The 26,772-nt window shown below is 41.3% G+C and overlaps 1 protein-coding gene across 2 annotated transcripts; it reads left to right on the top strand.

Moving 5' to 3' along the window:
• The first annotated feature begins 1,946 nt into the window (after window positions 1–1,946).
• LOC120052462 (endophilin-A2-like) lies at window positions 1,947–26,607 on the top strand. Of its 2 annotated transcripts, XM_038999385.1 has the most exons (9): window positions 1,947–2,186; window positions 10,246–10,314; window positions 14,441–14,513; window positions 16,187–16,330; window positions 16,502–16,635; window positions 16,787–16,945; window positions 21,102–21,205; window positions 21,632–21,768; window positions 23,894–26,607. In XM_038999385.1, exons 1-9 carry the CDS (start codon window positions 2,142–2,144, stop codon window positions 24,085–24,087), a joined length of 1,059 nt encoding a protein of 352 aa, XP_038855313.1. In that variant the 5' UTR covers window positions 1,947–2,141; the 3' UTR covers window positions 24,088–26,607. The 2 variants fall into 2 exon arrangements, with proteins under 2 accessions (XP_038855313.1, XP_038855314.1); XM_038999386.1 differs by lacking the exon at window positions 14,441–14,513 and having other exon boundaries at window positions 2,145–2,186.
• Window positions 26,608–26,772: the final 165 nt, after the last annotated feature.

Genomic DNA, 26,772 nt, shown 5'->3' with positions numbered 1-26,772 from the left:
CAGCCAGCCATGAGCGGCCAGTCGCCAGCCAGCCATGAGCGGCCAGAGTCGCCAGCCAGCCATGAGCGGCCAGTCGCCAGCCAGCCATGAGCGGCCAGAGTCGCCAGCCAGCCATGAGCGGCCAGAGTCGCCAGCCAGCCATGAGCGGCCAGAGTCGCCAGCCAGCCATGAGCGGCCAGAGTCGCCAGCCAGCCATGAGCGGCCAGAGTCGCCAGCCAGCCATGAGCGGCCAGAGTCGCCAGCCAGCCATGAGCAGCCAGAGCGGGTAGTGACTATGGTGGAGGGGGGTCCACGTCCCGCACCCGAGCCGCCGCCATAGGAAGGCCCACCCGGACCCTCCCCTTCTGTGTCAGGTTTTGCGGCCGGAGTCCGCACCTTTGGGGGGGGGGTACTGTCACACCCTGGCCTCTGTTATATTGATTTTCTTTATTAGTTTAGTTAGGTCAGGGTGTGACATGGGATGTTTGTGTGTTTTTTCTAGTTTAGGGTGTGTGTATTGTTTAGGGGGTTGTGTATGGGGTTGTGTTCAGTAGAGAGGTCTAGGAAAGTCTATGGTTGCCTGGTTTGGTTCTCAATCAGAGACAGCTGTTTATTGTTGTCTCTGATTGGGAGCCATATTTAAGGCAGCCATAGACTTTAGGTGATTGTGGGTAATTGTCTATGTTCTATGTTGCATGTGTGCACTTAGTTCGGTTTAGCTTCACGATCGTTTGTTTTTTCCTTCATTAAAAGAAGATGTCTTTTTTCCACGCTGCGCCTTGGTCCACTCATTCGTCTCATAACGATCGTGACAGAAGCAATAAAACTGGCCTTCTTTAGACTAGTTGAGTATATGGAGCATCAGCATTTATGGGTTCGATTACAGGCTCAAAATGGCCAGAAACAAAGTACTTTCTTCTGAAACTCGTCAGTCTATTCTTGTTCTGAGAAATGAAGGCTATTCTATGTGAGAAATTGCCAAGAAACTGAAGATCTCGTACAACGCTGTGTACTACTACCTTCACAGAACAGCGCAAACTGGCCCTAACCAGAATAAAAAGTGGAGTGGGAGGCCCCGGTGCACAATTGAGCAAGAGGACAAGTACATCAGTGTCTAGTTTGAGAAACAGACGCCTCACAAGTCCTCAACTGGCAGCTTCATGAAATAGTACCCGAAAAACACCAGTCTCAACGTCAACAGTGAAGAGGCGACTCTGGGATGCTGGCCTTCTAGGCAGAGTTGCAAAGAAAAAGCCATATCTCAGACTGGCCAATAAAAAGAAAATATTAAGATGGGCAAAAGAACACAGACACTGGACAGAGGAATTCTGCCTAGAAGGCCAGCATCCCGGAGTCTCCTCTTCACTGTTGACGTTGAGACTGGTGTTTTGCAGGTACTATTTAATGAAGCTGCCAGTTGACGACTTGTGAGGCGAGCAGGGGTTCCCACTTAAGGACAATTTCACCCAAAATATTATTTTATTTAGCAAAAAAAGTTGTGTGTAGTTTCAGTTATTATAGCTACACTACTACATGACAAAAAGTTATTAACTAACGAAAGCACTACCAAGATTTCAATGTTCAACTATACCACCAAGCTACTGCAACATGCAGTTTAATTACTAGTTAGACTACATGTAGTTCACCACTCCCCAACACTGAGCATGAGTGAGTTTGAAGTGGTTTTCAACTAAAGTACTTGAGACTGAAGTAGACACATCGACAATTATTGAAAAACACTTATGCCACCCTGTGGGAAAAAAAGTGAACACAGACCATATTGGCCTGCTCCTCTTGTGTGCGATAGAGGGCGCTGCACGTTTGCTTATGGAGAGACAACTTGGAATGTGCAGCGAGCGCAATGATATGTTGGAGGTGTCGAGTTAACGGTTTGGTGCAGCTAAAAGTGTACACTGTGGATATACTCATACCTAGTCCTAGAGTTTTTGAAGACCTATATGCACTTTATAGAGATCTGCGCCCTTGTTCAATAGCATTTCTAGTCACAATCGTGAACCGCAGGACATCCTCGTCGGCGTGTACTGTAAAGGAGAACGATTTTAACGCAATCATATGACCGCGGCGTACAACTATTTTAGCTAGTAATAGTTATTGTATCAAATTTAATCCTATTACGGCAAAGGTGAAAGACCGGTTCCAAGATGTCTGTAGCGGGCTTCAAGAAGCAGTTTTATAAAGCCAGCCAGGTTAGCAAACAACTTTCCTCCCCTCCTAATACAGATTTGTTTCAATAAGTATTAGCTTGCTAATGTTAGTGATTTTACATAACAAACGGGTTAAAAAATAAATCATTATCTGAGTTTGCTAGGTAGCTAGCTTGCATGAACTTTTATGAAGTTTAGCTTGCTAGCTAAGTTACTGGCTCGGCTCATTTTGTAGTAACATTAGCTAGTTATACATAGCTCTCTTTTTTGTTCATGTTTTTGTAAGTTATTTAGCTAGTTATCAGTCTTTAATCATTTCATGGGAAAACTAAAGTTAAAACGTGGCAAGAACCTTCCAAAGAATGCCATGATAAACTTGACAGCTAACGTTTGTTAGCTAGCCAGCCAGCTCGCTAACGTAAGTTAGCTACTTTTTATGTACTTAGCTAGAATTTCAAGAAAAACACTTCGCAGGTAGTTAGCTATCCTAGTACACACAGCTACCCAGCTAACAGTACTAGTCTAGATAGCTGACAGACCTGACACGTGTACTGTCACTCAACAGGCAAGCTGAGGGTGTACACACCTTCAGGCAACATATTCCAATGTCCTTACTGATACTAGGCTAAAAAAAGCTATACCCTGGGGATACCAGGGGCAACATGCTGTTGTGGTTTTGTTAGTTGGCTTGTAGAGCAGGGGTTCCCAAACTTTTCACTCAGCCTCCCATTCTGCCGACCGTTGCCCCACACGTTGGAACACTCTTGTAGAGCATAGGATATCTCTGCTGTAACTAATTTCATTCAAATTCTAATTTCAGAGTGCCAATATCTTGTTGGTTATGTAGACAGAAGATGGATGATTTAAATTTGTTTTCCTCAGTTGGAGCCCTGGCTGATCTGTTCTGAGGGTTGATTACTAATACTTTATTTTATTTGTTTTAGTATACTGAGACCAGGGTGTCTTTTACAGATGAGCCCTGAATTACAGAAAATACATATATCAAAATAAAAATACTAAACGCAAGCAGAAAGAAAAACACGGTAAAAAGGTCCTCAATCAGCGTTCTGAATTTGCCTAGAGGCACCAAAACATCAAATTTCAGAGCATTTAGATTGTTCCACAAATAAGGTGCAAAAAAACTCAAAGCTGACTAAAAAAACCTGAGACGAAAGGAATTTCCAGCGTTAGCCATCCCTTAGACCGGGTGTGGTAACTCATATGTCTAAAGTGTAGTGATAAGTACAGTGGGACTTTTTGTAAAAGGGCTTTATAAATGAAAACATAGCAATGTATCAACCTACTTTTGAGTCAGTCTCATCCTGTCCCTGTTGATCTCAGCAGGAAAGACTTTTGCTTTATACCCCAATATCCTTTTAGGAGCGGGCTCAGATCCCCTTTGGGGAGATAAAAAGAGGAATATGAAGAGATGGGGAAAAGAGTCAATCCATTGGGAAGACAGAACGTGAAAGAGGAAATGGAGGGCCAAAACTGCAGTGTTTGTGCGTGTGTGCGTGCATGTATGTATGTACTGTATTTTTTTAATTTGTTTGCGTGCATGTATTACAGGGGGCTAAGAGAGAGAAGTTATGTGCGTTCTTCCTGATTGGACTGCAATGCAGTTTCATAGGAGTCAATAATGCCTGACGCCAACAAGAAATATGACTCTCCCCTGCAAGGCACAAAATAATATGCTTATTCAGAGCATGCAGTTGTGTTGTCACTAGCAATGACTGCATGTGATTGGAAATAGGCCTACTTGTAGGAATTGGTTTCATATGTTTTCTGCAGCACTGTTTTTCTGTTCTTATGGAATGCAGGAAGTTGGCATTAGAAAATGAATATAGCTGCAGCACCCCGTAGCACACGCCCATGTTTTTGTTTTTTTACTATCCCCTTTTCACCACATTTTTCAAACATGGCCTACACATTATTCAACTTGTGTACGCACACATACCAAGTGTCATAATTAATACTTAATTTGACTATCGATATCTGAATGAAATGCCTTTCATTGTCCTGCAGCATCACTAGCATACTTTGCAACACGTACAGGGAAGTTGGTGGGAATGTGAGAGGAAATGGTGGGTCAGAGTAGAATCTGCAGATGGCTGATCCTATCAAATTCACTCACAAAGGGAGCAGTCAGCTGAAGGATCATATGCTGCTCAAAAGGTTAAGTTAACATGTACAGTGTCATTGGCCCCTGTCGCTTATAGGCTAGTTACATATACTCTTTACAGACAGACTTTACATTATGTTACCACATTCTTGCCAGGATAAGCCTTTTATATGTCCCGTGCCCATGCCAGCAAGTGTGGGAGTAGACGTTTATTTTAATAAAACCATTGACTATACACCATCACAAAGAAATCCAGTATTAAATTGTTTCTGGCAGGTCCTAAGAAACATAAGACTAATAAAATGTATTTCCAAAAGAATAAATGTATTTTGAGTTGAATTATGTTACTGGTTTGTGCAGCCTGTATGGCTACGCCATGTACATGAAATCAATAATTTTGTTCATTAAACAGACAAGACACACTTGGGCTACCCTGATCAAATTCAACACACACACATTATAGGGTAAGAAAATTATAACAGAATAAAATACAACAAATATTTTTCCCACACAACTTGCGGCACAGCAACGTGTGGAACTGCTCTCGTATATTTAAAAAAAAAAAAAAAAAATATTAAAAGGTGAGATTTTTAAATGGAGCCCAAGGCAAGCCCATGCTTTTTTGATCCAACTTTCATCAGGCGTAGGATCTTACACTCAACGTGTCTTCATGATACCAGTGATAGAAAAGTACCCAATTGTTATACCTGCGTAAAAGTAAAGATACCTTAATAGAAAATGACTCAAGTGAAAGTCACCCAATAAAATACTACTTGAGTAAAAGTCAAAGTATTTGGTTTTAAATATACTTAAGTATCAAAAGTAAATGTAATTGCTAAAATATACTTAAGTATAAATCATTTGACATTTCTTATTTTTATTTACTGACAGCCAGGGGCACACTCCAACACAGACATAATTTACAAACAAAGCATTTGTGTTTAGTGAGTCCACCAGATCAGAGGCAGTAGAGATGACCAGGGATGTTCTCTTGATAAGTCTGTGAATTTGACCATTTTCCTTTCCTGCTAAGCATTTGAAATGTAACAAGTACTTTTGAGTGTCAGGGAAAATGTATGGAGTAAAAAGTACATAATTTAATTTAGGAATGTAGTGAAGTAAAAGTTGTCAAAAATATAAATGGTAAAGGACAGATGCCCCAAAAAACAACTTAAGTATTACTTTCAAGTATTTTTTACTTATGTACTTTTCACCACTGGCAAAAAGTTGGCGTGATGCTAAAGTTGGTGGGGAAATGCCTTGGTTTGAAAGGTGTATTACACACAGAGCACTAACTGATCAATTGTATATTTGGATGCAAATTTTTGAAAATTTTGCTGCCAACTAACTGACCCTCATTAACCGGTCAACAAATGGTTACATTTTTTCCCAGCAGGAAAATTATGTGAACAACTTAAAATGCTATGCATGCATACAAGGAAGGGACATCTTTAATTAAGAGCTTAATGGAAACGTTCAACAATAGGAAGCCTATCGTCTTACAGTCGAAAGGTTATAGCCTATTATTGAGCATGCAACTCCTGTAATGGAAGTAGCTAATATACTAAACAAAAATATAAACGCAACATGTAAAATGTTGGTCCCATGTTTCATGAGCTGAATTAAAAGAACCCAGACATTTTCCATATGCACAAAAGGCGTATTTCTCTCATGTTGTGCAGAAATTTGTTTACATTCCTGTTAGTGAGCATTTCTCCTTTGTCAAGATAATCCATCCACCTGACAGGTGTGGCAAATCAAGAAGATGATTAAACAGCGTGATCATTCCATAGGTGCCCCTTGTGCTGGGGACAATAAAAGGCCACTCTAAAATGTGCGGTTTTGTCACACAACACAATGCCACAGATGTCTCAAGTTTTGAGGGGGCGTGCAATTGGCATGCTGACTGCAGGAATGTCCACCAGAGCTGTTGCCAGAGAATTGAATGTTAATTTCTCTACCATAAGCCACCTGAAACATCATTTTAGAGAATTCTAACAGAGATGAAAATCTGTTAGAAACGTAGAAAGAGGGGAATTTAATAGCAACAACTACAATGGGTTGCTAATATGACTAGCATTATTTAGAGTAAAGTAAAATGTTTAGGTTTCAAACAATTATACTGCCTCAAGCTTACATTGCAGAGTGGATGGTGACGCGCTGATAGCCTGCCTACAGGTGACTGTCGCCTAGGCACTCGAATGGCGAATGGGATGCACGCCTTAATTACGAGTTGAGATTGAGAAATACAATTGTTTTTAATTGTGCCTATCAAAACAGTTGTTACCATGCGATTGCATTTAGAATTGTTATTTTTTACGCAATGACTGGGCTTATAAAAGCACGTTTCACCCCAGTACAAGCTTTTTGAGGAGCTGCTCTTATGCCATCTGACAGGGGATGGGCTATTCTGCTTCTCAAACTAGACTCTGTATGCTGTGTGCATGTGATAACATGCATGACAACTAATGAAAATACACAAGCACCACTTGAATTCCACAAAATGATGCAAATGTACAATTTTTATGTCTCTGCATCCAGTATTGAAGAACTTGCTATTCCCAAAAACTTCCAGTCATTGCGCTAATGTTAGTTAGCAATTTATGTAATTCTAGAAAAGCCACTTCCTTCAAACTGAACGCAGACACATAACATGGTATCCACAAGTTCTTCTGACTCTGGGGAAGTAGATAAAGGGCTTCATTGCCAAAGTCTCTAACTATCACTTTAAGAGTAAGCAAGCCTATATGAAGTAAACAAGCCTATGTGCCACACCACAACTACATTTCTGCTGTAGGCATTGGAGACCTCATACTATAAATGGCACAGGCACAGCCATGTCTCTCAAATAATACATTCTTTGTAGGATGCTTTATTTCTAAATTCTCACATGTTGCATAATCTCACATTGTGTGACTACATGAAGATGTATAGGCCTATCATGACATTGTATGTTCATTTGGCCAGCAGGTTTCCATTGTTCTTCACAGCCAAGTTGTCCCCTCAGGGTCTTTGGGGCCAGTGTGAGGCTGATGATCGGTGTGTGATTCCTTTAGGTGTCAGTTCAGTTCTGAAATGTTTTTCTATAATGTTGTGTAAAATGAGAAAGCCTGGCAGTGGTTGGCCCATTGTTAAGGAGGCAGATGACTCACTATTACGTAGTCTCGCTCCCAATAAGATTACAATCACACCATTATCTGTGTAAAAGAGATGCTATTTTCAGGCGTCAGTGATGTGCTCTCCCTCTTAATCTAGCTAGCAGTAGCAGCCGAGTAAGTGGCCTTGTGTGTCTGCCTCACGGCATAGCTGAAATGAATCAATTTCTCTTGGTGTGGAGTTTTTTTGTTTGTTTGATATACTTAAAAAAAACAGCTGTAGGCCAACTTTTTTTATTCTAAGAATCCCCCCCCCCAGGTCTATGAAAGGCTAACACAGCCACCATCCATGATGTTTTGACAACGTAGCCGTTTTGTGGTTAGGAAGACTCGAAGAGCTGAACACTCCCACCTGTTCATGGAAAGCAAAAATGTGTTTTTATGGGCTAAGACACGGATTCTATTAGCTCCAGCACGGTAACTGTGGCTGTTGCTCTTTGTCCCTGCTCAGATTCCTCTATATGAGTCACTTTCCCCTCTCCTATATCCCTCAGTCAGTGAACTTTCTACCCCAGATGCTGTGTGGGTTCAGGTTATCCATTCTCTGGCTTACACATTAGGTGCGGGATCAGTAGCAGCATGCACATTAAGTCATCACTTTGTTTGCTGCGTATCCATTTCTACCATCAGATCTGACACTCAGTGTAAAAGCAGTGTACAAGTGTGGTAACAACAATTGGTACTATGAAGTACATATTTTCTGAACCACCATACAGTGCTTTGTTCACTCTGGTACATTCTTTGCCCAATACAACTCATTGTGGACTGTTTCAGTAAACCCAAATGCCACATGATCATCGTGTCACAGAACCAAAAACATGATAATTTTGCTCTCACCAAGCTCACTTTTTTGTGACTGTATTGAATGTTAGTTAAATGTAAAGTTGCAATATGCAACTTTTTGGGCGACCCAACCAAATTCACATAGAAATGTAAGTTATAGATCTGTCATTCTTATTGAAAGCAAGTCTATGAAGCGAGATTTGTTCTATGTGTGCCATTTCTATGCTTCCCGGTCTTAAGTTGAGTTTTTTGCGTCTTTTAGTTTCGACTTTGTACACCAGCTTCAAACAGCTGAAAAAAATGATATTTTTGGTTATGGAAAATATATTTCACAGTTTAGATGGTACAATGATTCTCTACACTATACTTGCTTGTTTTGTGTCACAAACTGAAATTAGGCGAACTATTAGAATTTTAGCAGAGCAAGGTCTTCATAGTGCATCTTTAATTACTGTAATCTAAAGGCAGGCTAGCTTCTGCACCCACCAAGTGCCTATAGGCAAACTAGTTTGTTACATTTGCAAAAAGGCTGAGAGAGGTGGAAATGCATAGCCTAAACGTCTCCCCTAGTTAGAGTGAAGCCCCTCAGGGGGACCAGTACGAAAATATATACTGTACACTCACTACTTACTGTAAGTCGCTCTGGATAAGAAGATCTGCTAAATGACAAAAATGTAAATGGCTGGTCATGTATGGGCCTCAGAAAGGACAGGAGTAGTGGGTAGATGTTGTGCCTTGTCACTGGAATTGTCTGCTGCAGAACCATCCCATTGTCCCCACGTGCAGTTGTTTTTTTCCCAGTTGTTTTTTTTCCTGGTCATAATTTAGTAAGCTAGACCTTCCTAACATGTTTAGGACTGACATGGCAGAAAGGAGAGAAAATGTATGCTACTTGCATGACAAAGAATTACCAGTAGCCTATGGGGAAATAAAAAAACATACAAACTCATGGCATATGATGTGCCACAGAACGTTTTTAAACTGGAATGGCTGACTACAGTACGTGACCTAAAACATGCTGCATATGTACTAAGTTTCCTCTTGAAAGGGTGCCTAATTTGATTTAAATTAGCATAGTGGTTTACGTCACATCAAAAACATTGGGTATTGTCATTGTTCAAATAAACATTTCCAGAAAGTGGTACAGTCAAGACATCCAATTGCCCTGTGTGTCTTGATATACATTCAGATTTGTTGTGTAACTGTGATGTCATGGTCGTCATATGGAACTTGCAACAGGTCGAAGCTGAAAATGATTTATTGATGACTTTACTACATACTGTATTGTAGTCAGATACAGTAGTTGAGAGAGGATAATCTCTATTGTACATTTTATGAGGGAGGAAGCAAAACTGAGCCAGAGAGGAGCGGTGGGATAGGGTGAATTTGTTTTACACGTGTCCAGTGTAAAGTGCAGGTATATAAAGCAGTCTTTTTCCACAAGGTGGAAGAAAGAGATAGCGGAAGCTAGGGTAAACGGGTAGGCTGCATTTACTGCTGGGTGGCCTGCCCTGCACACATATTGGTGTCTCACACGACAAGTTACAACATGTTGGGATGAATGTGACGAAGGTCCTGTAGCCTGTGTTGAAAGTTATGAGATGATTCACTACTCTACAGTACATGGTCATTATAGAAATAGTCCTAAAATAAACTGTACAGGATTCCAGCATCTGGTCCTTCTCCTGCATCTCTAGAATTCCACTTCAGGTTGATGGAGGCACCAATGATCTACAATGTCTACAATGGTCTTTGTCTCTGCACAGGGGTGTATCTGTGTATGAGAGAATGAAGAACTTGTTTCCTACAGGGTTGTGTTTGATGGTGTCAGTCAGATCAGATTGAAGTCAGTTAAGATTAAACTGTTTTGTCTGCTATTAGAACCTAGACTCTTGTGAATGGTGGAACTGGCAAGCTGTATTTTATTTAAATATGAGAAGTAAGAAAACTATCATGTGTTGAGGGATCTTTCTGATCCACTTTTATGAACTGCACATGTATTGTGTAACAATGACCCTTTTCTCTCCCACTCTCTGTGCAGATGGTCAGTGAGAAGGTCGGCGGTGCAGAGGGAACGAAACTGGATGAAGACTTCAAAGATTTGGAAAGGGTATAATACCTCTGACTGTACATTTAAAGACCAGTACCTGAAGTAGGCTAGTTACTTAGAATTCAATATATTAGGTCTATCCAGAGCCATATATATAAAGAGTTGGGCGATTGTGTTTTCTGTTTGAACGTCCCTAGAATGGCACTTTCTCCTCCATAGACGTTAAGTAATAAGCCAAATACATTTAAAATCAGTTTTTCACAATTCCTGACATTTAATCCTAGTAAAAGTTCCATGTCTTAGGTCAGTTAGGATCACCACTTTATTTTAAGAATGTGAAATGTTAGAATAATAGTAGAGAGAATGATTTATTTCAGCATTTATTTATTTCATCACATTCCCAGTGGGTCAGAAGCTTACATACACTCAATTAGTATTTGGTAGCATTGCCTTTAAATTGTTTAACTTGGGTCAAACGTTTCAGGTAGCCTTCCACAAGCTTCCCACAATAAGTTGGGTGAATTTTGGTCCATTCCTCCTGACAGAGCTGGTGTAACTGAATCTGGTTTGTAGGACTCCTTGCTCGCACACGCTTTTTCAGTTCTGCCCACAAATTTTGTATAGGATTCAGGTCAGGGCTTTGTGATGGCCACTCCAATACCTTGACTTTGTTGTCCACAACTTTGTAAGTATGTTTGGGGTCATTGTCCATTTGGAAGCTTGCGATCAAGCTTGAACTTCCTGACTGATGTCTTGAGATGTTGCTTCAATATATCCACATAATTTTCTTCCCTCATGATGCCATCTATTTTGTGAAGTGAACCAGTCCCTCCTGCACCAAAGCAACCCCACAACATGATGCTGCCACCCCCGTGCTTCACGGTTGGGATGGTGTTCTTCGGCTTGCAAGCATCCCCCTTTTTCCTCCGAACATAACGATGGTCATTATGGCCAAACAGTTGTATTTTTGTTTCATCAGACCAGAGGACATTTCTCCAAAAAGTACGATCTTTGTCCCCATGTGCAGTTGCAAACCGTAGTGTGGCTTTTTTATGGCGGTTTTGGAGCAGTGGCTTCTTCTTTGCAGAGCGGCCTTTCAGGTTATGTCGATATAGGACTCATTTTACTGTGGATATAGATACTTTTGTACCCGTTTCCTCCAGCATCTCCACAAGGTCTTTTGCTGTTGTTCTGGGATTGATTTGCACTTTTCGCACCAAAGTACGTTCATCTTTAGGAGACAGAACGCATCTCCTTCCTGAGCGGTATGACGGCTGCGTAGTCCCATGGTGTTTATACTTGCGTACTATTGTTTGTACAGATGAACGTGGTGCCTTCAGGCGTTTGGAAATTGCTCCCAAGGTTGAACCAGACTTGTGGAGGTCTACAATTTTCTTTCTGAGGTCTTGGCTGATTTCTTTTGATTTTCCCATGATGTCAAGCAAAGAAGCACTGCGGTTGAAGATAGGCCTTGAAATACATCCACAGGTACACCTCCAATTGACTCAAATTATGTCAATTAGCCTATCAGAAGCTTCTAAAGCCATAACATAATTTTCTGGAATTTTCCAAGCTGTTTAAAGGCACAGTCAACTTAGTGTATGTATACTTCTGACCCACTGGAATTGTGATACAGTGAAATAATCTGTCTGTGAACAATTGTTGGAAAAATTACTTGTGTCATGCACAAAGTAGATCTCCTAACCGACTTGCCAAAACTATAGTTTGTTAACAAGAAATTTGTGGAGTGGTTGAAAAACTAGTTTTAATGACTCCTAAATGTATGTAAACTTCCAACTTCAACTGTATATATAAACTCAGCAAAAAAAGAAATGTCCTCTCACTGTCAACTGCGTTTATTTTCAGCAAACTTAACATGTGTAAACATTTGTATGAACATAACAAGACTCAACAACTGAGACATAAACTGAACAAGTTCCACAGACATGTGACTAACAGAAATTAAATAATGTGTCCCTGAACAAAGGGGGGGTCAAAATCAAAAGTAACAGTCAGTATCTGGTGTGGCCACCAGCTGCATTAGGTACTGCAGTGCATCTCCTCCTCATGGACTGCACCAGATTTGCCAGTTCTTGCTGTGAGATGTTACCCCACTCTTCCACCAAGGCATCTGCAAGTTCCCGGACACTTCTGGGGGAAATGGCCCTAGCCCTCACCCTCCGATCCAACAGGTCCCAGACGTGCTCAATGGGATTGAGATCCGGGCTCTTCGCTGGCCATGGCAGAACACTGACATTCCTGTCTTGCAGGAAATCACACACAGAACGAGCAGTATGGCTGGTGGAGTATTGTCATGCTGGAGGGTCATGTCAGGATGAGCCTGCAGGAAGGGTACCACATGAGGGAGGAGGATGTCTTCCCTGTAACGCACAGCGTTGAGATTGCCTGCAATGACAAAAAGCTCAGTCCGATGATGCTGTGACACACCGCCCCAGACCATGACGGACCCTCCAGCGTCAAATCGATCCCACTCCAGAGTACAGGCCTCGGTGTAACGCTCATTCCTTCGACGATAAACGCGAATCGGACCATCACACCTGGTGATACAAAACCGCGACTCGTTAGTGAAGAGCACTTTTTGCCAGTCCTGTCTGGTCCAGCGACGGTGGGTTTGTGCCCATAGGCGACGTTGTTACAGGTGATGTCTGGTGAGGATCTGCCTTACAACAGGACTACAAGCCCTCAGTCCAGCCTCTCTCAGCCTATTGCGGACAGTCTGAGCACTGATGGAGGGATTGTGCGTTCCTGGTGTAACTCGGGCAGTTGTTTTTGCCATCCTGTACCAGGTGTGATGTTCAGATGTACCGATCCTGTGCAGGTGTTGTTACACGTGGTCTGCCACTGCGAGGATGATCAGCTGTCCGTCCTGTCTCCCTGTAGCGCAGTCTTAGGTGTCTCACAGTACGGACATTGCAATTTATTGCCCTGGGACCCTGGGCATCTTTCTTTTGGTGTTTTTCAGAGTCAGTAGAAAGGCCTCTTTAGTGTCCTACGTTTTCATAACTGTGACCTTAATTGCCTACCGTCTGTAAGCTGTTAGTGTCTTAACGACCGTTCCACAGGTGCATGTTCATTAATTGTTAATTAATTAATGAATTAATTAATTGTTGTTTCTTTTTTTGCTGAGTGTATATATATATATATGTGTGTGTGTGTGTGTGTGTGTGTGTGTGTGTGTGTGTGTGTGTGTGTGTGTGTGTACCAGTCAAAAGTTTGGACACACCTACTCATTCCATCTATACAGCCACATTCACAAAACATTACGAGAACATGGGTTAGGGTTATAGTCTAGACAACCATGCACTCGAAGGTGTTACATCATGTGTAGCTGTAGACTGAAGTGTTGTCAACTCTTTGTGAACAGTCTCAGTTTGCACACTGTATACAGTGTATCAGTATAGTATTCATGTGGGAGCCCTGTGTATAGATACATGTTATACATAGAGGGAGTGGCAGATTGTAAGAGCACCTGCCTTTGCTGCTCCGGTCAACTGTCATGGAGAACTCCAGCAATCAACAACCAAAGCCATCACTTACACACCTTCAGTGAAGGAACATGATTGGTTGTTTCACAAAGTAATTTTCATTTAGCAGTACAATATAGTGACAATATTTCATTACCTTTTTCATAGCCTGTTTGGTAACTAGTCTCATCACAAATAAAGGATTTGGAAGATGGGGAAGACATGGTGCATATCCAAAATCTGGTTTACCCACTACTTACTTAAACTGAATACTGTGCACTAATCATACTACATACTATTTAGAACGTACTATTTACTAAAAACCAATGCAGTGATCAACACATATCCACATACTACTCAACCACACAGAAGGGGTCATCTAATGCGCAAACGCACTTCTTCCCTGCCATTCGTTACTTTTTGTAGAGCGCGTGCACTTCCCATATTCAGATTATCAGCTGTTGTCAAACACGTGAAAAGACAATTCTCTTCCTTAATAGTGTGAAGCGAATTGTACTAGAGGAAAAGCCTAAATAAGTATCCTGGCATTTTAAAGCATACTAAATTTCACATACTATAAAACTTTATTTTTTGCATACCCAAAATGCCTACTATTTAGAATGCAAGTATGTGTATTCGGACACGGCCATGGCGTTTCATATTTCCTTATGGTTGTTAGTGATGTCCCCTGTGTTTTGTAGAAAGTAGATGTGACCAGCAAAGCTGTGGTGGAGGTAATCTCCAAAACCTCTGAGTACCTACAGCCCAACCCAGGTGAGACTACGCACCAGGAAGAGACTGCATTAATAACAATTGTGTTATTGTGTAAAATGTATTTCCTGCTAAATCACAGAAAAAATGTTTGGACACACCTACTCATTCAAGGGTTTTTCTTAATTTTAAAAAAACAATTTTCTACATTGTTGAATAATACTGAAGCCATCAAAACTATTAAATAACACATATTGAGTCATGTAGTAACCAAAAAGTATATTTGAGATTTTTCCTTGATTGATGACAGCTTTGCACACTCTTGGCATTCTCTCAACCAGCTTCATGAGGAATGCTTTTCCAACAGTCTTGAAGGAGTTCCCACATATGCTGAGCACTTGTTGGCTGCTTTTCCTTCACTCTGTGGTCCAACTCATCCCAAACCATCTCAATTGGGTTGAGGTCGGGTGATGGTGAAGGCCAGGTAATCTGATGCAGCACCATCACTCTCTTTCTTGGTCAAATAGCCCGTACACAGCCTGGAGGGTCATTCGCCTGTTGAAAAATAAATGATAGTTCCACTAAGCCCAAACCAGATGGGATGGTGTATCGCTGCAGAATGCTGTGGTAGCCATGCTGGTTAAGTGTGCCTTGAATTCTAAATAAATCACTGACAGTGTCATCAGCAAAGCACTATCTCATCTCCTCCTCCATGCTTCACGGTGGGAACCACACATGTGGAGATCATCCGTTCACCTACTCTGCGTCTCACAAAGACACGGCGGTTGGAACCAAAAATCAGGAATTTGGACTCATCAGACCAAAGGACAGATTTCCACCGGTCTAATGTCCATTGCTCGTGTTTCTTGGCCCAAGCAAGTCTCTTCTTCTTATTGGTGTCCTTTAGTAGTGGTTTCTTTGCACCAATTCGACCATGAAGACCTGATTCACGCAGTCCCCTCTGAAAAGTTGATGTTTATGTGTCTGTTACTTGAATTCTATGAAGCATTTATTTGGGCTGCAGTTTCTGAGGCTGGTAACTCTAATGAACTTATCCTCTGCAGCAGAGGTAAATCGGGGTCTTCCTTTCCTGTGGCGGTTCTCATGAGAGACAGTTTCATCAAAGAGCTTGATGGTTTCTGCAACTGCACTTGAAGAAACTTTCAAAGTTCTTGAAATGTTCCTTATTGACTGACCTTCATGTCTTAAAGTAATGATGGACTGTCATTTCTCTTTGCTTATTTGAGCTGTTCCTGTTCTTGGTCTTTTACCAAATAGGGCCATCTTCTGTATACCACCCCAACCTTGTCACAACACAACTGATTGGCTCAAACACATTAAGAAGGAAAGAAATTCCACAAATTAACTTTTAAAAAGGCACACCTGTTAATTGAATTGCATTCCCGGTGACTACCTCATGAAGCTGGTTGAGAGAATGCCAAGAGCGTGCAAAGCTGTCATCAAGGCAAAAGGTGGCTACTTTGAAGAATCTTAAATATAAAATATATTTTGACTTAACCTTTTTGATTACTACGTGACTCCATATGTGTTTCATAGTTTTGATGTCTTCACTATTATTCTACAATGTAGAAAATAGTAAAAAATTAAGAAAACGCTGGAATGAGTAGGTGTCCAAACTTTTGACTGGTACTGTATGACTAAGTACCACTTCTCCATCTGACTCGTTCTCCATCCCATCCTTTCTCTGCATCCCTCTCCTCCATTCCCTCTCTCAGCGTCGCGGGCGAAGCTCTCTATGTTGAACACCATGTCTAAGATCAGAGGCCAGGTGAAGAACCCAGGCTATCCCCAGGCTGAGGGCCTGCTAGGAGAGTGTATGGTCAAGTACGGCCGGGACCTAGGGGAGGAAACCAACTTTGGTACGTTGTGTGTGTGTGTGTGTGTGTGTGTGTGTGTGTGTGTGTGTGTGTGTGTGTGTGTGTGTGTGTGTGTGTGTGTGTGTGTGTGTGTGTGTATAGATGGCACCAGTTATGTGGAGTGTTGTTTTTCATTGTACATTTGACTAAGCTTCTGCTCTTGCTCTGTGTCAGGTGGGGCTCTAGTAGATGCGGGGGATACCATGAAGAGGCTGGCGGAGGTGAAGGACTCTCTAGACATAGACGTTAAACAGAACTTCATCGATCCATTACAAAACCTGTGTGACAAGGACCTTCGAGAGATACAGGTACTGTACTACATTACACACTTATTCATCTGCTGCAGAAATCAATGTCTTTGTCATCTCTAGAATTTACATCCCCCATACCTTCATCTCCCCTCTCCTCATCTACCCATCCCTTCTCCTCTCCCCATCGTCCTCTCCTCCCGTCCCCCAGCACCATCTGAAAAAGCTGGAGGGAAGGCGTCTGGATTACGACTATAAGAAGAAGCGCCAAGGGAAGATCCCAGACGAGGAGCTAAGACAGGCCCTGGAGAAGTTCCACGAGTCTAAAGATGTGGCCGAGACCAGCATGTACAACATACTGGAGACTGACGTGAGTAGTATCTGTCTGTGGGTGGGGGTGTGGTTCTGTCCCGTGATAATATTCATAATGTCAATGGAAACACCCAGCCTATTATCAACCTAATGTTTATGGTTTAATTATCAGTATTGTTGCTCTGGGAAAGAGATCAGGGGGAATCAGTGTCACCTCAAGGTAATTTGTTCAATAAGCTTTACTGGTTAAATCCACTCTTCGCCACCATAACGAGTGTCACCTGCAGCATGAATCAATTTAGGTCAAAATGAAATATAATCTATGTACAGTCCTAATCAGCAGAGCAGCTCCATGGCCTATGTGTACTATGGTTAGCCTGCCCTCCCATCTGTTTAGGGTGTATGTAAATACAATACTGTTTTCACTCACACCGTTAAACAGATTATATATTAACCACAATGTGATACTGGATATCCAGGGGAATGCCACTGTTACTACTCGTGTGTATCAAGGTAACCATGGGCCTGGTCCTTGCATGATTGTATGTCGGTTTGTGTTTTAGTGTGTACTAGGGATGTGGCAAATGGAGAGAATTGTTTTAAATCATTTTTTAATCATAAAATTCCACATGAATTCACAATGCAGCTGCACTGCTGCCAGCAACAGTTTGGGTCTGATGGTGCACCCCTTTCATGATGGTTAAGCATTGCACCTGTACTACTATTACTCTACCTCAATTCCACATCGCAAAGTTTGCATTTCCTTCTCATTTAACTTCTCAAAGTATTGCCCTACAGGACTTTGCTGCTGTCGCTTGCCTTTCTCTGCCATTTTTCCAATTGTTAACGACGATGATGTAGGCCTAGTGGTGGAGAGTCGACTCCAAAATAATTGAAAAGTCGACTCTCCATTTCTGAGTGTCAAGACTCAGTATTTTTGGAATGGACAAGACAGATTAGTTGCCGTACTTCCGAGACCACAAACACTTGCGTCTTTCATAGCGAGCTAGCAAGGGACGGAGAGCGAGGGGAGGGGCATAGTATAGGCAGGTTGGCCTACACGCAGACAGTCAGAACCATGCACTAGGCCTTTCTATCGGCATTCAAAAGCTGGATCTCGCAATGTCTCGCAACTTCAATAAAGTCATCATCAATGGATAGGCTAGGATATTGAGATGAGCAACACTTTGCTTTCACACAGTCACACACAGTATCTGCGCTGTTCACAGTATCTGCGCTGTTTACAGCGTGTTGGCTAGGGCACCTCAACGGTGGCTAAGTTGAGCCTCATGTTTAAAGGCTCTTAAAGTGGAACTGACAGCGTTTTAGCAACATGAAATCGTATAAAAAAATTGTTAATATACTCCCACAGGAAGAATGACACCTTTTTTATTTATTTTTATTTTCTGACAAGCAAGTACTTAGATATGGTCGTTTTCATAAATTCTTAGAATGTTTGTGCATTTGTGAAAATTCAATGGCAATATATAGTGGCAAAGCGGCCGTGCTTTTGGACAATTAATAGATATCGTAATAAAAACGTCTGTCTCGTCCAGAACCAGAGTTTACACAGACCGGTGTGCCATTGCCAATCAGAGCTACAGTAGGCCTTCATGCAAATAAGCCTGTGTGTTTACAGGTACTAGCAAAAGCGCAACTTTAGATCATTAGAACGTATTCGCCAAAAATCACAAAATACACCTGAATGTATTTCTGTTAATTCTGCAAAGTCGGAAGTTTACATACACTTAGGTTGGAGTCATTAAAACTTGTTGTTCAACCACTCCACAAATTTCTTGTTAACAAACTATAGTTTTGGCAAGTCGGTTAGAACATCTACTTTGTGTATGACACAAGTAATTTTTCCAACAATTGTTCACAGACATATTATTTAACTTATAATTCACTGTATCACAATTACAGTGGGTCAGAAGTATACATACACTAAGTTGACTGTGCCTTTAAACAGCTTGGACAATTACAGAAAATTATGTTATGGCTTTAGAAGCTTCTGATAGGCTAATTGACATAATTTGAGTCAATTGGAGGTGTACCTGTGGATGTATTTCAAGGCCTACCTTCAAACGTAGTGCCTCTTTGCTTGACATCATGGGAAAATCAAAATAAATCAGCCAAGACCTCCACACAAAAAAAATGGTAGACCTCCACAAGTCTGGGTCATCCTTGGGAGCAATTTCCAAACGCCTGAAGGTACCACGTTTATCTGTACAAACAATAGTACGCAAGTATAAACACCATGGGACCACGCAGCCGTCATACCGCTCAGGAAGGAGACGCGTTCTGTCTCCTAAAGATGAATGTACTTTGGTGCGAAAAGTGCAAATCAATCCCAGAACAACAGCAAAGGACCTTGTGAAGATGCTGGAGGAAACAGGTACAAAAGTATCTATATCCACAGTAAAACGAGTCCTATATCAACATAACCTGAAAGGCCGCTCAGCAAGGAAGAAGCCACTGCTCCAAAACCGCCATAAAAATGCCAGACTACAGTTTGCAACTGCACATGGGGACAAAGATCGTACTTTTTGTAGAAATGTCCTCTGGTCTGATGAAACAAAAATCAAACTGTTTGGCCATAATGACCGTTTTTATGTTTGGAGGAAAAGGGGGATGCTTGCAAGCCGAAGAACACAAACCCAACCGTGAAGCATTGGGGTGGCAGCATCATGTTGTGGGGGTGCTTTGCTGCAGGAGGGACTGGTGCACTTCACAAAATAGATGGCATCATGAGGAGGAAAATTATGTGGATATATTGAAGCAACATCTCACGACATCAGTCAGGAAGTTCAAGCTTGATCGCAAATGGGTCTTCCAGATGGACAATGACCCCAAGCATACTTCCAAAGTTGTGGACAACAAAGTCAAGGTATTGGAGTGGCCTTCACAAAGCCCTGACCTCAGTCTTATAGAAAATTTGTGGGCAGAACTGAAAAAGCATGTGCGAGCAAGGAGGCCTACAAACCAGATTCAGTTACACCAGCTCTGTCAGGAGGAATGGACCAAAATTCACCCAACTTATTGTGGGAAGCTTGTGGGAGGCTACCTGAAACGTTTGACCCAAGTTAAACAATTTTAAAGGCAATGCTACCAAATACTAATTGAGTGTATGTAAACTTCTGACCCACTGGGAATGTGATGAAAGAAATAAAAGCTGAAATAAATCATTCTCTCTACTATTATTCTCTTAAAATAAAGTGGTGATCCTAACTGACCTAAGACATGGAACTTTTACTAGGATTAAATGTCAGGAATTGTGAAAAACTGAGTTTAAATGTATTTGGCTAAGGTGTATGTAAACTTCCGACTTCAACTTTAAATATAACGGGAGTCTTCTTTACATTTAAGAACTTTACAGTCCTATTGATCAAACAACTGAAAAGAAAGGCTATCTGTCCCTCAGTTATGCACATCATCAACAGCAAGATCAACAACTAATGCTAGCCAGAACGAGTTGAGCTAAAATATAACAATGGAACATTAGATAAACCCTCTCAAACTTTGCACTGATAGTCAACAGTAGGGATTCTTCAATTAAATGTTGTCATTTAACGAGAGACAAATCGTGTTCATGCAAATTTCTTCACTTGAAAAATACTGAACCAAACATAATTAGATGTAAAATTGCCTGACTAAGATCTCTGCAAAAATGTCAAATTTAATGACAGATTTCTTGAGTTATCATTAATTCTAACTATTTTGAAGAAGTGTATACTGGCTACGGCGTCTCAAGATGGACAAACAGTACTATTACCATTTATTTATTTATTTATTTTATTTTTTCTTGCGAAGGTCTTTTAAGGGAGTATATGAACACACTCGTTCGGTTCGCTTAGCCGACTCAGCTATGCGCCAGCCAAACTGAAACATGCAGAAGGCTTTAGTTGTTGCTGAAATTGACCCACTATGTGGTTTACTTTCTGCATCAATGATATCGCTGTCTAACATTAAATTACACAACTTTCCCCAAGCCCTTCATAGCCCATCATCTAGTTAGGCTATAACACTGAAAATAATGTTTTGTGATAATTGCACTATGATTTGTTTTAATTTAGTGAAGAAAATAAAAATAAAACATTGTTCTTTGGTTAGATAATTTTCTTAACGTTAAGGATCCCAATTTCATTTAAACGTTCACACCCCTAGTGTGTACAGTTAGTAACCATATCCTGCTCTTTGTGTGTGTCTCTGTGCAGATAGAGCAGGTGAGCCAGCTGTCGTCTCTGGTGGAGTCCCAGCTGCAGTACCACAGACAGGCCACACAGATCCTGGACGAGCTCTCAGACAAACTCAGGGACAGGTAGGTACACATGTGTCTCTACTTCCACTGCCCATCTTTCCTGTACAGTCACTTCAAGCTTATGTGTGCAGTGTCATGATAGAGATACAGTAGGCCCACTCACCAATCCCAGCCTCATTCCCAGTCCCGTTACCAGCCCAGCCCCCTCATACTGTCTAGTCACAGCAGCCCTCGCCATAATCTGTCTCAATGTGTGGATCTGCATGGTAACATCCAAGGCCCTTAATCACAGAAAAACGGACACACTGGTTGACCCAGGGGTTTAACTGTTAGCTGTAAAATATATCAGAAGCGTCAAGATAGCCATTCCCTTAGTTTCTTTTAAAATATTTTTATTATGAATTATGTATATTTGAGTACCGTTTCTAATATTGAGTCTACTGATAACTGAGATCTGCCAGGCTGCTCTATCTTTCTTCTCTTCAGGATGAACGAGGCCCAGAACCGACCACGTCGCGAGTACACACCTAAGGCCAAACCCATCTTTGACTTTGACAGTGACAACCAATCAACCAATGGTGTCTACACGACCTCAGTTGGCCCACCACCCTCCCGCAACTCAGGTAAGACGGTTGCACATGCTACCTACTGTGTATATCAGCTCATCGAAAAGGAATTTCTTTCAAATATTTCACTACTGCAGATTTAGAGATTCACTTCCATACTTTGGAGTGTGGTATGAATGTGTGTGTCTGTCATAGGATGAGTTGGTTGTCTGTGTGTGTGCACATGTGTGTATGTGTGAGCATGCACGTATATGTGTGAGAGAGGGTGAATGAACAGGAGAGGGGTGCAGGCAGCTTTCAGCTGGTTGCCCTCTTCTCCTGTTGACCTTGTTCCTCTCTTCTTGTGATGTCATCAGTCACCCTTCCTCCACACCAAATTTTTATTTAAAAAAAAAAAATGTAACCTTTATTTAACTAGGCAAATCAGTTAAAAACAAGTTATTGTTTACAATGACGGGCCTACCAAAAGGCAAAATACCTCCTGTAGGGACAGAGGCTGGGGAAGGGAAATAAATAAATATATATAACCAGACGTGAGTGAGAGTGTGTTTGTTTGTCAGAGACAGCCGACCTACTTTTGTGAAATGGTAGATGCAATCCTATCAGTGAACTACATGTATCAAATCAAAAGCTCTAGAATGTAAGTTCTGTGATTGAAATGATCCATTATTTTGTACTCAAAATATTTAAGTAACAGGTCATTTTAAGAACTCATTCATTTGATTGGGTTCTTCGTTGGGTTTGGTTGTTTCTCTGGTTGAAATGTTTACCAGCTATTTTTAGATACAAAGCCTAGAGCTTTTTGATTGACAGTTTAATGACCTGCACTGACTGCCTCTGAAATGGCACACAGCCACACACATGCTGGTGGACCACCTCAGGCCATAGTCCTGTCACTACAGAGTTTGGACTGAACCCACTTTCAGTTCAATCATTAAATACCCCATAATGTCAAAGTGGAATTATGTTTTTCGAAATTTTTACAAATCAATTAAAAATGAACAGCTGAAATGTCTTGAGTCAATATGTATTCAACCCCTTTGTTATGGCAAGCCTAAATAAGTTCAGCAGTTAATTTGCTTAACAAGTCACATAATAAGTTGCACTCTGTTTGCAATGATAGTGTTAACCCCCCCAATATCTCTGTACCCCACACAATTATCTGTAAGGTCCCTCAGTCGAGCAGTGAATTTCAAACACAGATTCAACCACAAAGACCAGGGAGGTTTTCCAATGCCTTGCAAAGAAGGGCACCTATTGGTACATTGGTAAAAATATAAATATCAGACATTGAATATCACTACATTCCAATGCAGTTGCAGGAGAGGAAGGAAACCGCTCAGGGATTTCATCATGAGGCAGGCCAAGCATGACTTTAAAACAGTTAAGTTAATGGCTATGATAGGACTAAACTGAGGATGGATCAACAACATTGTAGTTAAGCCACAATACTAATTGAGAGAGTGAAAAGGAATCCTAGACAGAATATAAATATTCCAAAACATGCATCATGTTTGCAACTAGGCACTTCAGTAATAATACAAAAAATGTGTCACAGCGATTAACTTTTTGTCCTGAATACAAAGTGTTATGTTGGGGGCAAGTCCAATACAACACATTACTGAGTACCACTCTTCATAATTTCAAGCATAGTGGTGGCTGCATCATGTTATGGGTATGCTTGTTATTGTTAAGTACTGGGGAGTTTTTCCAGGATAAAAAATAAACAGAATGGAGTTAAGCACAGGCACAATCCTAGAGGATTTTGGGAGATGAGTTCATCTGTCAGCAGGACAATAACTTAAAACACAAGGCCAAATCTACACTGGAGTTGCTTACCAAGAAGAAAGTCAATGTTCCTGAGTGGGAGGCCAGGTCATCTTTCTAGCACTGTCACTCCTCACACTGTCTGAGCCTGCCGTGTGTTCATTTCACAACCCAGCCACACCTACTAATACTTCAACTACAGTGTGAACCATAAGCTAACAAACAGAGTGCCGTGTGAAAACCTAAAACCATAATCTGACGGTCCAGCTCTGTTAGACAGCAGAAGGAGGGTGGGATGTATGGACAGAGAGAGATGGGATTAGTCTATCACTGTCTGGTATGATGTACACTTTTTCAACCTTCTCTCTCCGTTTTCCATCCCTCTCGCCTCCTTTCTCCTCTTTCTGTCGTTCAGTTTCAGAACAGCCATGCTGTAAGGCCCTGTATGACTTTGACCCGGAGAATGAGGGAGAGCTGGGCTTCAAGGAGGGCGATATCATCACCCTGACCAATCAGATCGATGAGAACTGGTACGAAGGCATGCTTCGCGGCCAATCAGGATTTTTCCCTCTCAACTACGTGGAGATTGTCGTCCCCTTGACAAACTAAAGAGTGCCTTAGAGTACGTGAGAGAGGGAATGAGGAGCCAGTTGAATCTGTGGGACAGATCCTAGAGTCTTCGTCCTCATCTTCACCATCATCACAGACGCACCTGTACTCTTTGGCACGTTTTCATCTTCACATTTGAAGGAGGAAAATTGGAAAATGGTGACTTCTCACATTCCAGTTCAAAGAAAAAGAGGTTTGAATATGATCCCCCTGCCCTACAAGCAAAAACGGAAGACTGACATTCGGACACAGACATGAAGAACCTGACTCAACCAGACTAACATTTTAAAGTAACGTTTTCTGTCAACCACAGATATCTCTACAGAAAATAGAAGTTTCACATGAAATGTATCAAAATTTAAATGGTAACAATTTATTATTGAATGTAAAGTTACGTACCTGTAAGCAGCAGAAGACATTAACATCTGCAGTTTAGCTGGTTCTGACTGTAAACTATACCACTTGTAATGCCTTGTCTTTTTATTTTTCGTAGTTTCAAAACAAAAAATGTATTTCACACATCCCACATTTCTCTAAGTCCCACATTTTAGTATGGACTCTGCTGAATATTCGCCTTATTTACAAGGCAAGTATGTCGGACACTGCAACGGCATAGCCTTGCAAATAGTCGATTTTGACTGGACTACATCTCTTGAAGCCCCCTGCTGGCCAGGCTAACACAACCATCCTCCTCAGTAAACAACTACAGCAATGCCTTGTACTAATGATCCATTTACAGTCAGTAGATTTACAAAACGATGTACCTTCTGTATGCCTGAGCCACAGGAGAGCATGAAGGGCCTCAGACATTGTTTAGTTTTGCTATGGTCTGCATTTGATTTGTTTTGGTCTAAGCCTCATTTATTGTTTTTTTTATGTACAGCTAAACGGTTAAATTGCACCTTGGTCCTCCAATGAGATTGTTGATGTATGTGTGAGGGACTGTGTAAGTAATGTGTAGTTGGAGGCCTCTACTGAAAGGATGTTCAAACCCAGACAGTCGGAGACTGAAGCCCCTGAGGAGAAAACTGTTTGATTTTGGGTCTAGTTAACATTTATAAGAAAACATTTTCCCCAGGGGCTACTGGACATTTCGTGACGTTAGCAACATTCGGTGCCTGTGTGTTTTTAGTTTTCCTGTCTGTCCATCTGTTCAATAGAGGAAACACAGCTAAAAATGCCAAATAGAATACAGTACATGGTGTGTCAACCATGATGTGATCTGGTGAGGTGGGGGTTTTAGGTGTGTCATCATAGTGCCTGTCTGTTCAGCTTGTCCTTAGAACCTCAGCTTGTCCCAGTACATCCATAGACAACAACGCTGCTGGCAGTGTCTCCGTCTGTCTCCCATATAGTGCACATAAACGTGGGACTCTTTTCAGATGCGTGTGTGAGACTGTGAAGTTCTTTAGGATCAGGAAATCTCATTCATTCACGTCTGTATTAAGTATTATTTACTTCTTCGTTGGTTATCACACTTCTCCCCGGGTCTCGTAGTAGGAGGGGTTGGTGTGTGCTGCTGGACAGGACTGCGTACGGTGTCAAATATAGTAAATACTGAATGAGGAAATGACTGGGAAACTGAATAATAATATATGGTTATTTTATTTGTGATGATGGTTCTGTTAGGAAAAGCCCCTGCTACCAAGATGCATACAATCAGAGCTTAAAGACCCTCCATGATTGATAGTTGTGGATATGATTGAGTCACACATGCTGCAGTGCACTTTTTCATTCACATATTTCTCTCCCCTCAGTGTTGAGGTCCAGGCTAACTTTAGCTACTATTCTCTCTGCCAGCCTGCTCCCTCCATCCACCACTCTGCTCTGTCTCTCACAACACCTCCTCTCTGGTGTTAGAGCTCTCCCAAACGTTTACGGGCCTGGGTTCCGTTCATTTCAATGACCAGAGTGCAGTGGTGGACTGGTACAGAGCAACCTGGTGCTGACTGGATCACACACCAATAAGAGTCCAAAACAAACAAACATAATTTATAGTTAGGGGTGCTTCAGTGCCTTTGGGAAAGAAATTAGGAAAAGACTAATACAACCAACCAAAATAACCAAGCTACTTACTATGGTCATGAATTTCTGTATTAAGGGTTCTGTTCATTTCCAGCCTTGGCACTTTGCTGTGTACAGACGGTTGTGCATGTGTACACTTGCTTTTGTGACACACTACACTTTTTAAAAAGGGTCATTTCTGTCTAATCTGTTGGAGAACCAGAATTATCACTTGAACTAAAAAAGATAATTCTGGCACTCAATAGTATTACTTTTTACACACAAAACATTCACACATTTTTTTTTAAATTAATCTTTGCATGTAGGTCTATCCAATACCTTGTAAATGTATGTATTTTAGTTCAAGTTTTCTTTTTACTTTTGGTATGTCATTGTATGGTATGTCAAATTTAACTGCAATATCTTGTCATGTATTATAAAAAAATAGTTGTACTTGCTTTCTCTTGTTTTCTCCCTTCTACCGTCTTTGAATAAATAAATGTCACCCAAGCATTTTGTACTGTGTACGGACTGTTTTTGAAAATAATGTTTTTATCATAAGTGTAAATAAACTATTACTGCTTAATTGCCAAAATGTTAATGCATGTGAGGAGGTGGAATCTACACTAATGATCTTTTTTGTGTGTGTTTTTGATGGAAATGTTCAGTAGGTTGGTGGGA

Source organism: Salvelinus namaycush, chromosome 8 (assembly GCF_016432855.1).
Source record: "Salvelinus namaycush isolate Seneca chromosome 8, SaNama_1.0, whole genome shotgun sequence".
In the NCBI taxonomy this organism is placed as follows: domain Eukaryota; kingdom Metazoa; phylum Chordata; class Actinopteri; order Salmoniformes; family Salmonidae; genus Salvelinus; species Salvelinus namaycush.
This window is presented reverse-complemented; position numbering and strand designations above follow the sequence as displayed.